At 37.9% G+C, this 12,427-nt stretch overlaps 1 protein-coding gene across 4 annotated transcripts; it reads left to right on the top strand.

The window, feature by feature from the left end:
- The first annotated feature begins 863 nt into the window (after positions 1-863).
- On the top strand, positions 864-10,792 carry slc2a11a (solute carrier family 2 member 11a). 4 transcript variants are annotated; one of them, XM_063912016.1, is made up of 12 exons: positions 864-1,128; positions 1,883-1,981; positions 2,504-2,664; positions 3,258-3,382; positions 3,492-3,621; positions 3,719-3,867; positions 4,174-4,361; positions 4,928-5,038; positions 6,182-6,283; positions 6,531-6,606; positions 9,219-9,377; positions 9,773-9,904. In XM_063912016.1, coding segments are annotated over exons 1-12 (1,326 nt in total). In that variant the 5' UTR covers positions 864-1,104; the 3' UTR covers positions 9,775-9,904. The 4 variants fall into 4 exon arrangements, with proteins under 4 accessions (XP_063768086.1, XP_063768085.1, XP_063768083.1 ...); XM_063912015.1 differs by having other exon boundaries at positions 876-1,128; positions 1,923-1,981; positions 9,219-9,346; positions 9,773-10,792; XM_063912013.1 differs by having other exon boundaries at positions 876-1,128; positions 9,219-9,346; positions 9,773-10,792.
- The last annotated feature ends 1,635 nt before the right edge of the window (positions 10,793-12,427 follow it).

The raw sequence follows: 12,427 nt of genomic DNA, 5'->3' as shown, positions 1-12,427 counted from the left end.
CACTCATTCAGCGGCCTGTGGACGCATGTACTGGGCTATTGAGCCACAGCTGTGACACTTTTGTAAAACCTACTGATGCATCCTTTTATTAAATACTCCTTTTAAAACTTATCTGAGGAGCTTCACTTCGTTTTCTTTTAAATCGACCCCTGGGCTTCGAATAAAAGAACATTTCCTACAGTATATAAATGCAGATTATAAACCCTCAAATAATATGGAAGTTGTCTCAAAATCTCCAGGATCACTTCATGTCCTTTGGTTTAGTTATTGAGTTAAACTTTTAATAATTTAAAAGATGTTTGCCACTTGAGTAAATTATGAATAAAGGTAGGTCCTGTATCACTAGTTATTGTTGTGGTCCTGTGTCTTTACTTACGATATTAACTTTTTAATTGTGCTTATTCCTTAAAGAAATATATAAACCCTCCGGCATCTGGTGTGCGCTGAGGGGTTAATCGGGCATAACATTTCTTTAGTGACTAGTATATCGGGAGCAATAACTCTTTATTATTATAAAAAAGGTAAATATTGTGCTAAATTGTAAAACGTAGAAGACATATATTAATTTGAACATTAGTCAAATCAATAGTGTTTATGAAAGTCTGAAATTGCAGTCATTTTTTTTTTCATGAAATATACACTGGTCATCATTCAGGGGTGAAATAATGCCTTAAATCCATCTTGTCTGTAATGCGTGAGCAAGCGATGTATTTAATTACTTACTTGATGCATCAATTTATTAATGAAATGAAACCCCACGTGTCAGCATGCACCTCCCTGCTCCTGGATAATGACAAAAACTGAATAACCTTACCCACCTGAAGCCATCAGTGACATTCACTATTATCACACTGTTTCCGCCCGCACAGTTTATGTGAATCATTGTAGGATCGTGTGGAGAGTACAGGAAGATGCAGTATCTGCTAACGTCTTGGTCACTTATGCGTCAATGGTTGGAGTTCTGCCACCAATCATCAGAGTTCGCCACACGCACGCTCTAAGCGAGTGGACGAGCTTGTGTTGCTATCGGAGGTGGGCTGAGCTGTGTGGTTTTGTATTTGACTCAAGTTACTTTTTTTTTTTTACCTTTTCACTTCGTCAAACATGTCGCCTGCTGGTACTCAGAAGGTAAATTAACTCATTTGAAATGTCCGATGCGGAATTTAAGTTAAAGTTGAATGACCTTCTTGTTGGATTTGTTGAGTGGGAGGGCTTTATGCTGGACCTAGAAAAAAATGAATAAATTGGGGGGTTTAGTCAATCCTATCCTACGAGGTGCAGTACAATTTAATTTCTGTAATTATTTGACCTTGCATTGGACGACATAGACAGAGCGAAACAACGTAGAGTAAGTTCTATTACCCCAAGTCCTGTCATTTTGAGATACTTAACTTAAATATTTTCCTTTTATACTACTCCTACTCCGCTATATCTTGAAGGCAAATGTTGTACTTTTTACTCCTCCAGCATTCATCTGACAGCTTCATTTACTTATGTGGTTTAGAGTTAGTTAGAATACCAGCTAATAAAGTATGATGTACTATTAAAGGTTAGACTACCCAGCATACAGTACAGTAGAGTTTAAATTAACTCAGCCTTTACCAGCTGCTTTATGAAATTGATTGACACATTTATCACTATAATCCAATAATATGATGCTACCTTAACACTTCAGTACTGCTAGTTTTACTTAAGAAAAGTATCAGTGTAGCTTACTTCTTGCACCTCTGATGACCCTGCACAATAACAACAAATGTGCAGGCTAAATGTATGAAATAAATAACAAGCAATCTTTGTGAGCTACTTTATACTGTAAGTGTTAGCTAAGTATTAATACATGTGTGTAATCTAATATAGAGTATGTATCTGTTTGTATAAACAGAGCAGTTCTCTGACATTGGTGCTAATGGTTGCTTCTGCAGCCAGCGGAGGAACTCTTCAATATGGCTACAACCTGGCCATCATGAATACTCCAGCAACAGTAAGTTATTGAATCTAACTGCAATGTGTGGTGTGTTTGTGGTTTAGTCATGTATAGGCATAGTAACAATGACTTCTATGCAAAGCCAATGAGGTGCTGCAGGGTTTAGAAAGTGTTAATACGTCTCCTAGTGTTGTCTTTAACATTTTGGTAAATGTATAATGACTCCTGTCTGTTAATGCTCCCTGTAGAGCTATGCAGATCAGAAACACATATTTGGCTTATTGTGTCTTAGAGAAGTTTTTCTCATTGTAACACATCTAAATGTATTGTAGAAGCTTATTCTGGAAGTAGGATATTTCTCCAGTCTTTCATTAATATTAGCAGCTTCGGTGACAGCTAAAATGAGCACAATGTAACAACAGACAATCCTGCAGATTGAGATACATTTGAGCACCAACATTTGGACAGCTAGATAAACTGAGGTAATGAGTGTCAGTATTAACCGCTGCTTTGCTAATTTTCCTTTGTTTTTTAACTCAGCAAGACTGTTATGGCTGACTGTGTTGTCACCTTTTGCAGTTTATTCAAACCTTTGTCAATGAGACGTTCCTGGAGCGCTGGGACATGTTGCTGGAGGATTACCAGGTGACTCTGGTCTGGACAATTATTGTCTCCATCTTCTCTTTGGGGGGCTTTGCAGGGGCCCTTATCGCAGGACCTTTGACCATACGCTTCGGGAGGTAATATAAGATGACACATCAAGCTGCTTTATTTAATTTGTTGGATGTATCAATGAATAAAGAGTTCATTGATTTACTTCCCTATCACCTGTGTGCATACATATGAATTTGAACTAAAAAAAAGGGGCTAAATGATTTCCTAAATTAGATGCACACTGTAGTTTTTATCAAATGCTTTTTCAACAGGAGTAGCCTCAATAGAATTTGCATGTTTGGGGCACTATTTTCCAATGCGGATAAAGACGCATTTGATGTTCTCATGAGATTTTACAGCAGAAGGACTGTATATGTGGGATTGACCCTTTATAAACTACAATGCCAATGGTCATTGTAATGAATAAACAAAACACTTGAGTGTGTCAATTAAGTTTTCTACAATAAAGGAATTGTAAGACACATAGGAATCATCTGTATGACTGCATAGATAATATTAAAAGTCATTGGTGGTCATTGGTGGTTTTATAATTACTTTAATGATTTCCATAATATAACTTTACTTATCCCTGCCGTACGACTCTGCGTTTCTAAGACTAAAACTTGTTGACCCTCAATAGTAGTAGTCTATTGATTGTGTCCTTGTGTCCCTTCCCCAGGAAGAAATGCTTGTTGTTGAACAACATTTTCCTCATGACTGGAGCACTCCTAGCTGTGACAAGTAGAGCTGCCAAGTCTTTTGAGATGATCATTATCGCACGTGTCCTGGTAGGAATAAATGCTGGTATGTCAGTTGTGTCAGTAAATGTGTATATGTTTTCATTAAATAAACTAACCCTAACCCTAAATAAATTAAGATTAACTAAAAAAAAAAGCCCCTGTGTGTTTTTCAGGGATCAGCATGAATGTGCAACCCATGTATTTTGGAGAAAGTGCACCAAAGCACTTAAGAGGGGCTGTCTCTTTGTCATCAGCTGTTTTCACAGCATTTGGTGTTGTGTTAGGACAGGTGGTTGGAATCAGGTATGAACGTTGTCACACTTTTGTTCAAAACCAGCTAATCCTTTATTAAAAAATGTCAAAGATATCCAATATAACACTCTGGATTACTTATTTATAGAGAAATCCTGGGCAGCGAGCCGTGTTGGCAGTATCTTCTTGCTAGTAATGCCATTCCTGGCGTCATCCAGCTCCTTACCCTGCCCTGGTTCCCGGAGAGTCCCAGATACCTACTAATTGACAGGGGGGACAAAGAGGCTTGTATAAACGGTGGGTACAGTGCTATGTCATTTGGGATAGCTTTCTAAGAAATGGCTCGCTGAACAACATAGTTGAATACTATTTGTGAAACCCAAGGGACAGTAGCCTGAGCACATCCTAAACTTAAACTGCACTACAGCCATCAGTTAAAGGATCAGAGTGCTTTTCCGCCACTGCTGTGAACTCAGCACGATAAACAATATGAAATATCTTTATAAGAGACAAACAGGATAATAACAAAAGAGAATAAAGATAAAGAGGATAACAGTTGAAAACATTTTCAGGTTGTTTAAGTTATTTTTTTTCCTTGCTCAGCTTTGAGACGGTTGCGAGGCTGCGAGGTCCAGAGCAGCGAGCTCGACGAGATGCTGCAAGAACAAGCTGCAACCAAAGGCATGAAGCACCGTGGACCCTGGGAGCTGTTTAGTGATCGCTCAGTGCGCTGGCAGCTCATCACTGTCATGATCATCAGCAGTGCCATGCAGCTCTGTGGGAACGACTCGGTGAGAAGGAAAAAGTTGTATGTTTCTAAACATGAGGGTGGGTGTGTCCGCAGAAAATGTAATTGTATAACCCACAAGGACCTGTGTAATCAATACCGAGCTGCAGTTAGTAGGTATCAGATGTCCTCTGTTATGGCAGAAGGTTGAAATTTGAGATGATCCATCAACAGTTTGCGTCAGTGTGTGTCTCTTTATGTTCCTGCAAGTTGTGTTAATAATGTATGTTGATGATGAAGCTTTAATGTCGGAAGACAGATTATGGTTTTGACTATAAGGCTTATATAAGTCTTGTCTTTGTCATTTTCACTAAGTTTTGATGAGAGTTTTTACTAGGTGTAACCTTACAGAGCTGCTACAAGTTTGTTCTCATCAGAAAATGCTGAGCGAACACTGCTGTTTTTTAAAGCTTTGAACCACATGCTTAACAGCTCTATGGAGCAGAAGGGTATTAACATAGTTAGTATTTTTACAAAATGCTGGCTTAATCCACTTATTATTGTAACAGTTGAAGCTCTTAGTGAGGCCCTGCAGCACTCTTTAATTTGCTCATGTTCTTTCTCTTTCAGATTTACTTCTATGCATCATATGTATTTAAAGAGGCTGGAATATCTGCTGATAAAATCCAATATATCACTATTGGCACTGGTACATGTGAATTCCTAGCATGTATATTGTGTGTAAGTATCACTAACAAGCAGGTAATATAAGCTGCTAGAAGCAAGGAGATACTTTTGTTTACATTCCTCTTAAAGTTTTAATGCAGAGTGTAGCCTACTGTGACAACAACAGGCTTTACACTTTATTTAACAGTTGACCACACTTACACATATGATATTTTGCTTTACAATAAGATACACAAAAAGTTAGTGTTAATTCCTAGATTAGCTACAATTAAGAAATGTGAGGATCTTATACAAACATTATCAATCATGGATGACCCCACTCTCTCCATCAGCAGCTGGACAGTCAGCAGAGCTCCTTCTCTAACAGACTGCTCCAGCTCCGCTGTCACAAGGACAGATGCAGGAGAACATTCCTGCCTACAGTAATAACTCTGTACAACAAATCACCTCTGGCTGGCAGAGAACTCTCTGCTCCATAGCTTCTCTTTGTTTACTGGACTTATAACTTCACACTGTACAGTTTTACATTTATATTTCATTTAATATTTCACTCCTTGCACTCAACTGTATATATTATTTCTATTTTGAGATGTTTTTATTTTTAGAATTGTTTGTTTATATATATTTGTTTCTAATCTCATACTAAGTTGAGAATAGAAAACAAGTAGTGGATATCTTTAAATGGACAATATTTGTCACTTTTTACATTTTGGAAATTCACATTTCTTGTACTTCAATACATTTGAAATAGATTTACATTATTAGTACAAAACATAAATCATTTAATACATTATGACATCTGTATGCAAATATAAAGGACAAGAGTTGTATCTTACTTTCTGCAAGTGAGCAAGAAAGCATATGTGTCTAATATTTCTAACACCTTCAATAAAGCAACATCTAATTACGAAATGATGTACTAACCTTATATAAAAACTGACAAGCATCTTCTGTGTTTTTCCTGCAAAAGTTACCATAATATCATAAATGACACAAGCGAGAGGAACATTTGTATCCTAACATTCAGACAATGTTTGCCTTACATTAATATTGCATATTTATTCCTCAACAGGAAGGGTATGATTTGTGTTTGTTCAGGGGCTGTGAGCGAATGCTTTTTTGTGTTTTAAAATCGTAAATATGATTTATTTTGTATGTAAATGTCAGAGTCTGATCTCCATTCTTTGACGTTTTCAGAACTTGCTGATTGAGCGTAAAGGTCGGAGGTTCTTGCTGATGGGAGGCTACATCCTCATGACCATCTGGGCTGTGGTCTTCACAATTGCTCTGTCATTTGAGGTATTAAACATCAATAATTTACACACATATATCCTACAATTTTTACTAGTCATATGAAAAATCATTTAACTATTAAGGTAACAATGAGAATTCATAATTGTGATTATTATATGAGGTTTTGGCAGTGAACTGAGCATCACAAGTCTATCAATAATCTATAAAATATGAAAGGAATCTGGTTTCTTTTCTTCTTGCTTTTGAGTGGCTAACTGTGTATTCTTCCTCTTTCCTCTACACATGCAAACAGCATTATACATCCTGGATGCCGTACCTGAGCATGGCCTGCATATTCACATACATTCTCAGCTTTGGCATGGGACCAGGTCTGTTTGAAGTTTTTTTTAAACTTTATATTATGGTAAAATGTCAAACATAAAAACTAAATTTCACCTCAAGATGCACTTATGAAATTAAAATAATCACAGTCTTTGAGATGGATAAGTTAGTTACTATTTCTATATAAGAAATGCCATTATTTTGTTTTCAATATATTTTTTTAGGACAATTCCAGTTTTTCTGTAATGTAGCAACGTATCACTATTATGTGTTATCAAATATAAAAAAACAGTGCGGGTCAGGCTATAAAAGACAATGTTTTTATTTCTACTGTTAATAACATAGATGAGATGAAGCTCTGATCCAGGGCTGGACTGGCTATCTGGCGTACCGGGCAAATCCCGCCAGGCCCTCCAACGTTTTGGGCCTTCCCAGGGCCGGAAACAAAACATACATTATATATATTATATTTTTTATTGATTGCGACGGTAAAAACATGACACATCGTTGCCCATGGATGCTTCTCTTGAGGCACATTTGGCTAGTCCAATGAAATTCCTTGGTTCTCGAAGGCCCGCACCTCCCTAGAGGCCCTCACTTGACCCAAGTCATCACCTCAAATGTTGTAAGCGAATGGTGGAGGATAGAGAGGTCGCGAGATGGAGAAACAAAAGAGTGGCCATGAGAAGCGAATGGAAAAGAGAAAGCAAAAACTTAAAGACGACGCAGCAAAATGTGCAAAAATCACCGACTTATTCAAAAGCACAAGCTCGACTTCAGGTTCGGGTAGTGGGGCTGCTGCTGGGGCCGTGGGAGATGATGGGGAACCAGGCAGCTCAACCTCGGGTTCGGGCGGTGGGGCCGCCGGTACAACGACAACGAGCACACAGGTGGTGGAGAATGTAGAGGAGGAGGAGGCGGAGGAGATGGTGGTTCGAGCCGGGGAACCAGAGGAGGAGGAGGCGGATAGACGAGAGTCACGAGACGTGACCCAGCAGGGAGAGATAGAGGTTAGAATTCAGCTCAACACACCCGCTAGCTAGCCAATGTAGTGTAGCTATTCACCGCTTCGGCGTTTCGTTTCCCATTTATTGCCTGAAACCGAGACCAAGTTGTCATCCTGACTTTATCAAATCAGTCACAAACATGTACCCATTTGATATATTTTCATGCACTTCTCTTGTAATGTTGCGCCAGCATATATAAATCTTCCATTTGTCGAGCTGTTACAAGGTCATGTGATGTGTTTGAAGTTATGCTAGTGCCGTCCCGTCTAGAAATACCCTAGCTAGCTAGCTAGGCAGATTAGCTATTCACTGCTTCGGAGTTTTTCCCATTTATTGCTTGAAACTAAGACTAAATGTGTCGCCCCCACTCTCTCAAATCAGTCACAAATATGTACCGATTTATTTTCGTACACCTTTCTTGTATTGTTTTGACAGCTTATAGAAATCTTCCATTTGTCTTGAGCTGTCAGCTGTCACAAGGACGACATGTGCTGTGTCTTGTAATTGCTAGTGCGTGTTAGTTATGGCATCCCCCCTTTCACTTTCTCAAATCCAACAAATATCTTATTTCTACTCTACTGCTTGTCGTGTCTTGTGCAACTGTGATTTTATACAAAATGTATTTTTGTAATATTTTCCTTCTGTAATGGCATGCCATAGCTGATAGCTGATAGCTACGCGCTCACTCCAATTTGCATGACATGTAAAAACATGGTATATTAGCTTTGTTGTTGGCAATGTGTATCTGATATTTTAATCGTGTCTTTATGAGTTGCATTTTCCTGTGGTGGTCATGGATATGCTATCCTACCATTCAAACACGTGGTGTTCTGGAAAGCATTAAAGCAATGGATGTTTCAATTTCTTCATGGTTGAGACAACGCAGTTGGATGTTTCAAGGCGTATTGTACACGGAACTTTAACAAGTTATGTTGGAAGCCTAAGCAATAAGAAGCGGTCACTTGGTTTTGCTGTGGTGAAAAAAATGACGAGTGTCCGAAAAAAACCCACTGTTAGAGATAATGACTAGCTTACGCTCTTTTGATCTGTCTCAAGTTGCATTACAGTTTATGCCTGGACAACTAGAAACGTTTTGTTTTTTTTGGGGGGGGGGGGGGGGAGTGTGTGTGTGTGTGTGTTAACATTCCATTCAGTAAGCTCACTAACAGTATGTGGATTGGAGCAATTTTAAGCTGAAAGTATAAAAACATTTAACCAAGGAAATTATTACTACAGGTTTAATTTTATTCAGTAAGACTTACATATTCAGTAAGACTTAAAACATACAGTAGTGTGTGTGTGTGTGTGTGTGTGTGTGTGTGTGTGTGTGTGTGTGTGTGTGTGTGTGTGTGTGTGTGTGTGTGTGTGTGTGTGTGTGTGTGTGTGTGTGTGTGTGTGTGTGTGTGTGTGTGGTGCCTTAGCTTTGGTGTCAAATATTGCTCTGACTAGATTTGGTTTCCAACTTATATTGTTGTGTTTAAAGCCAAATCAGAACGTTGAAATGGGAGTGGAAGATTTATTTTATATATATATATATATATATATATAAATTAAAAAATGGCGCTTGGCCCTTGGGTGATCAAAAGTGCCCGGGCCCTTTTCAGATGCCAGTCCAGCCCTGCTCTGATCTGTATGTTTTTGTTTTTCCTTAGCTGGAGTGACCGGCATTCTGTCGACAGAGCTCTTCGATCAGACAGCTCGGCCGGCCGCCTACATGATCTCGGGCTCCATGATGTGGCTCAACCTTTTTATCATTGGGATGATCTTTCCCTTTCTAGTTGTCAGTCTTTCATTACCCATCCATATCACATGTAAAGACAATGAATAAGCAAACGCACATGTAAACCAAATCAAACAAAGTAAAATGCAACAATATCAAAAGACATTATTTATATATGCTCCTTGTTTGCCATTGCGGCTGATTTATCCAATGAATAAGTGACTTGAGACTACAAGCAAGGTAAAATGGCCAATGATTTACTTCTTTTTAAAGGCATCTTATTGCGCCACACAGAGTCCAGATTCTGAAACTGAGGCTTTATCTCGTACTGAGCTTTCTAGATATGGAAATTGAAGTTAAACTTTTAGTTCAAACATTTATAATAATATCATCTTTTGTGATTGTTTACATAAACAACAAAAGAACAGGGAAACTTGTTTCAAATTGAAGCACATTATCCGACATTTCTGTTACTTTCTTTTACAGAGTGGGTTGAGCGAGTTCTGCTTTGTGCCTTTCGGAGCGGTCTGCCTGCTGTCTGCGCTGTTTGTCGGCCTCTTCCTGCCTGAGACAAAGGGGAAGTCTCTGTCAGCCATCACAAGTGAATTTCACAAACTCAACTTCAAAGGCCAGGAAGAAAAGTGTGCGTCGCAAACTACAGCTCAGTATCAATTGGGTGAAGTGTGTCTCTCAACGGCCTTGTAGACGGACAAATGGCCCACTGTGACACGCTGCTTGAGCTGGGAGAACCGCTGAATGTCTGAACTATCACATCCCCATAAACAACTTGACTCAATTATTACTCCTTAATCTTGAATGTGTTTTCTATTCCTAAGGATTTTTTTCGATATCTTCGTGACATAAGCTACTTAAAAAATATTGAGTACTGAAGACACTGCCTTCACAGCAGTACTGGAAAACTAAGTTAGACACCATCTATCTATTACATCTAAATCAATAAGACTACATAGTGTCAATCCTAGTATCCTGCTCTGCTCTTTGATTTCTTTATTGTTTACTGTAATTACAATCACTGTACATCTACAGAATATAAGTAATTGGCTCCTTCTGAAAACAAAACACTGGTTTGGGGTTTTTAGGTAACAAATTAAGCTTTTTCGTTACTTGTTTCCTGTTTTTTAACAAATAAAAGCGATAAATTAAGAGTTATACCGACCATGACAGACCTTTTTCCTTCTGTTGGGGGTCAAAGGTCAGAGTGCGCTGCACATCAGGCCTTCAAGTTAAACAAACTGCAGAGCACAGAAGTCCAGAACAAAATGAATGTATTTAAATAAGAATTAAGAGTTACAGTTTTATTACAAACTGCATGCATCAGCGTACCTCATTCAAAACAATGGTGTGTAATAATATTAAGCATTCATGCATTTAGTTTAGAATGATATCTACTCTATTTACATGACTGAAATATGTGCAATTGTTTATGTTGAACGTCGACATTTTTGTTTTCATGATCTAACTGAGCCAAATAAAGTCTTGTATGAACATGGCTTTTCATAATTCATTTTTTAAATGCTATTATGAACAGGTACCTTTTATACATGATACAGTAATAAAGTCACATCACAGAAAGTCAAATTTTTGGAGAAACCTTTTATCGTTTTTATGCTGATTATTTTTTCAAATGTAGTCTAGGTCCTAAAGTGTTTAAATACAGCAAAAGGTAATGTTGATTTTTTTTGAGGAAAGTATTTAAAATGGAGCACAAAACATCAAGAATATTATATTGTGCTTAATACTCTTTAAGACACTGTTCCTACCTTTCCTTAAAGAATTGCTCCTAGTCATAACGTTCAGTTTAAAGAACAGATTTTATGCTCATTTTCCGTTTCTTTATTTATTTATTTTGGTGCCTCTACAATGAGACATTTAAATTGCTTTAATGTTCAAAACGTCCTTTATTTTTGCACCTGTTCTGCAGCACCTCTATTCACCCTCTGAATAAAACATTGGTTAGCTGTCCATCTCTATTATGATTGGTCAACCACTTAGAGATGTCCCGCCCCTGAACCTTTCATGAACAATGTGTTGGAGCACTTCACTTAGTGATTCTAGCCTTTGCAGAACATTTACATGCACAAAAGCCTGATCAATATCCCTCCGCTTCGCGTCTGGCTCCCTGATTAGCCTGTCGGGTGTTCTTATCCCCATAATGATTGCCTCACTGCACATTGTCCCTTACATCAGGGGTGTCCAAACTAGGACATGAATTTGAATCGGCCCTCAGCAAATTCTAAAAGTATAATGGAATATGGCCCACAAATTAAAGTTTTGCTTGTCTTATATGGTACTTCTCAAACATATATGTTCAAATATATTAATGAGCCCAATTTTCAAATAAATTCAGTCATTTAGAATTGAAAACATTTTCTAACAAATCTTAGTTGATAAAAAAACCCAATAACTTATTTCTATAGCAAGTTTGAAATGGAACCTTCATATTTACTCTTATTATAAGCAATCTGAGGCTTCTGTTCAAAGGTATGAGCTGCCAACAAAATTAATGAAACCCTAAAGACAGATGGGATGAAGGCTATTTTCTTCTGAAAGCGTTTTCAAGTATCGCGCATTATTCACCTACATTTTATTTGTTTTGCTAACTTATAACTTAACTTTTGAGACAATATTCACCTATATAAGTGGCCCAGCTCTCCATATATTTTCTGTATGTCAGTGAAAAAAGTTTGGAGACCCCTGCCTACAAAAAACACCATAAGCATAATAGGGCCTTCTTTAACAAGTGTATTATTTCTCATTTTAAAGTAGAGAATTGTGTTTGTTCTAGCATATATCTATATGAGCAATAACATTATTTTTAAATGAGGCTTATATAATTCAGAGATAAGGACGTCAAAGAAATGTATGTGCTGACATCCATGTTGGGGCAGAGGTCAGGATTTATAATATCGACCTATAATCAGGCCCTTAGTTAGACTACTGCCCTCCAACAAAACCCCCTCCCACTGAAGCTTAAACCTTTCACAAAATATTTCTCGTAACAATCAACCAGACATGCCAGAATGATCTAGTCCAGCGTTTGCTCATCCCTATCACGCACGTCATAAAGACGACAATATTGCTCTCACATAATGAATGGACAACCAAAGTTTATGTGTAACT

The sequence above is a fragment of the Eleginops maclovinus genome, chromosome 20 (assembly GCF_036324505.1).
Source record: "Eleginops maclovinus isolate JMC-PN-2008 ecotype Puerto Natales chromosome 20, JC_Emac_rtc_rv5, whole genome shotgun sequence".
NCBI lineage: Eukaryota > Metazoa > Chordata > Actinopteri > Perciformes > Eleginopidae > Eleginops > Eleginops maclovinus.
This window is presented reverse-complemented; position numbering and strand designations above follow the sequence as displayed.

Bases quoted from the DNA above. Each gene is read 5' to 3' on its own strand.
- slc2a11a (XM_063912013.1), top strand. From the start codon at position 1,105: ATGTCGCCTGCTGGTACTCAGAAG. The intron at 1,129-1,882 runs GTAAATTAACTC...TTGTATAAACAG, and splicing joins CGCCTGCTGGTACTCAGAAG to AGCAGTTCTCTGACATTGGT. The intron at 9,347-9,772 runs GTCAGTCTTTCA...TTTCTTTTACAG, and splicing joins TGATCTTTCCCTTTCTAGTT to AGTGGGTTGAGCGAGTTCTG.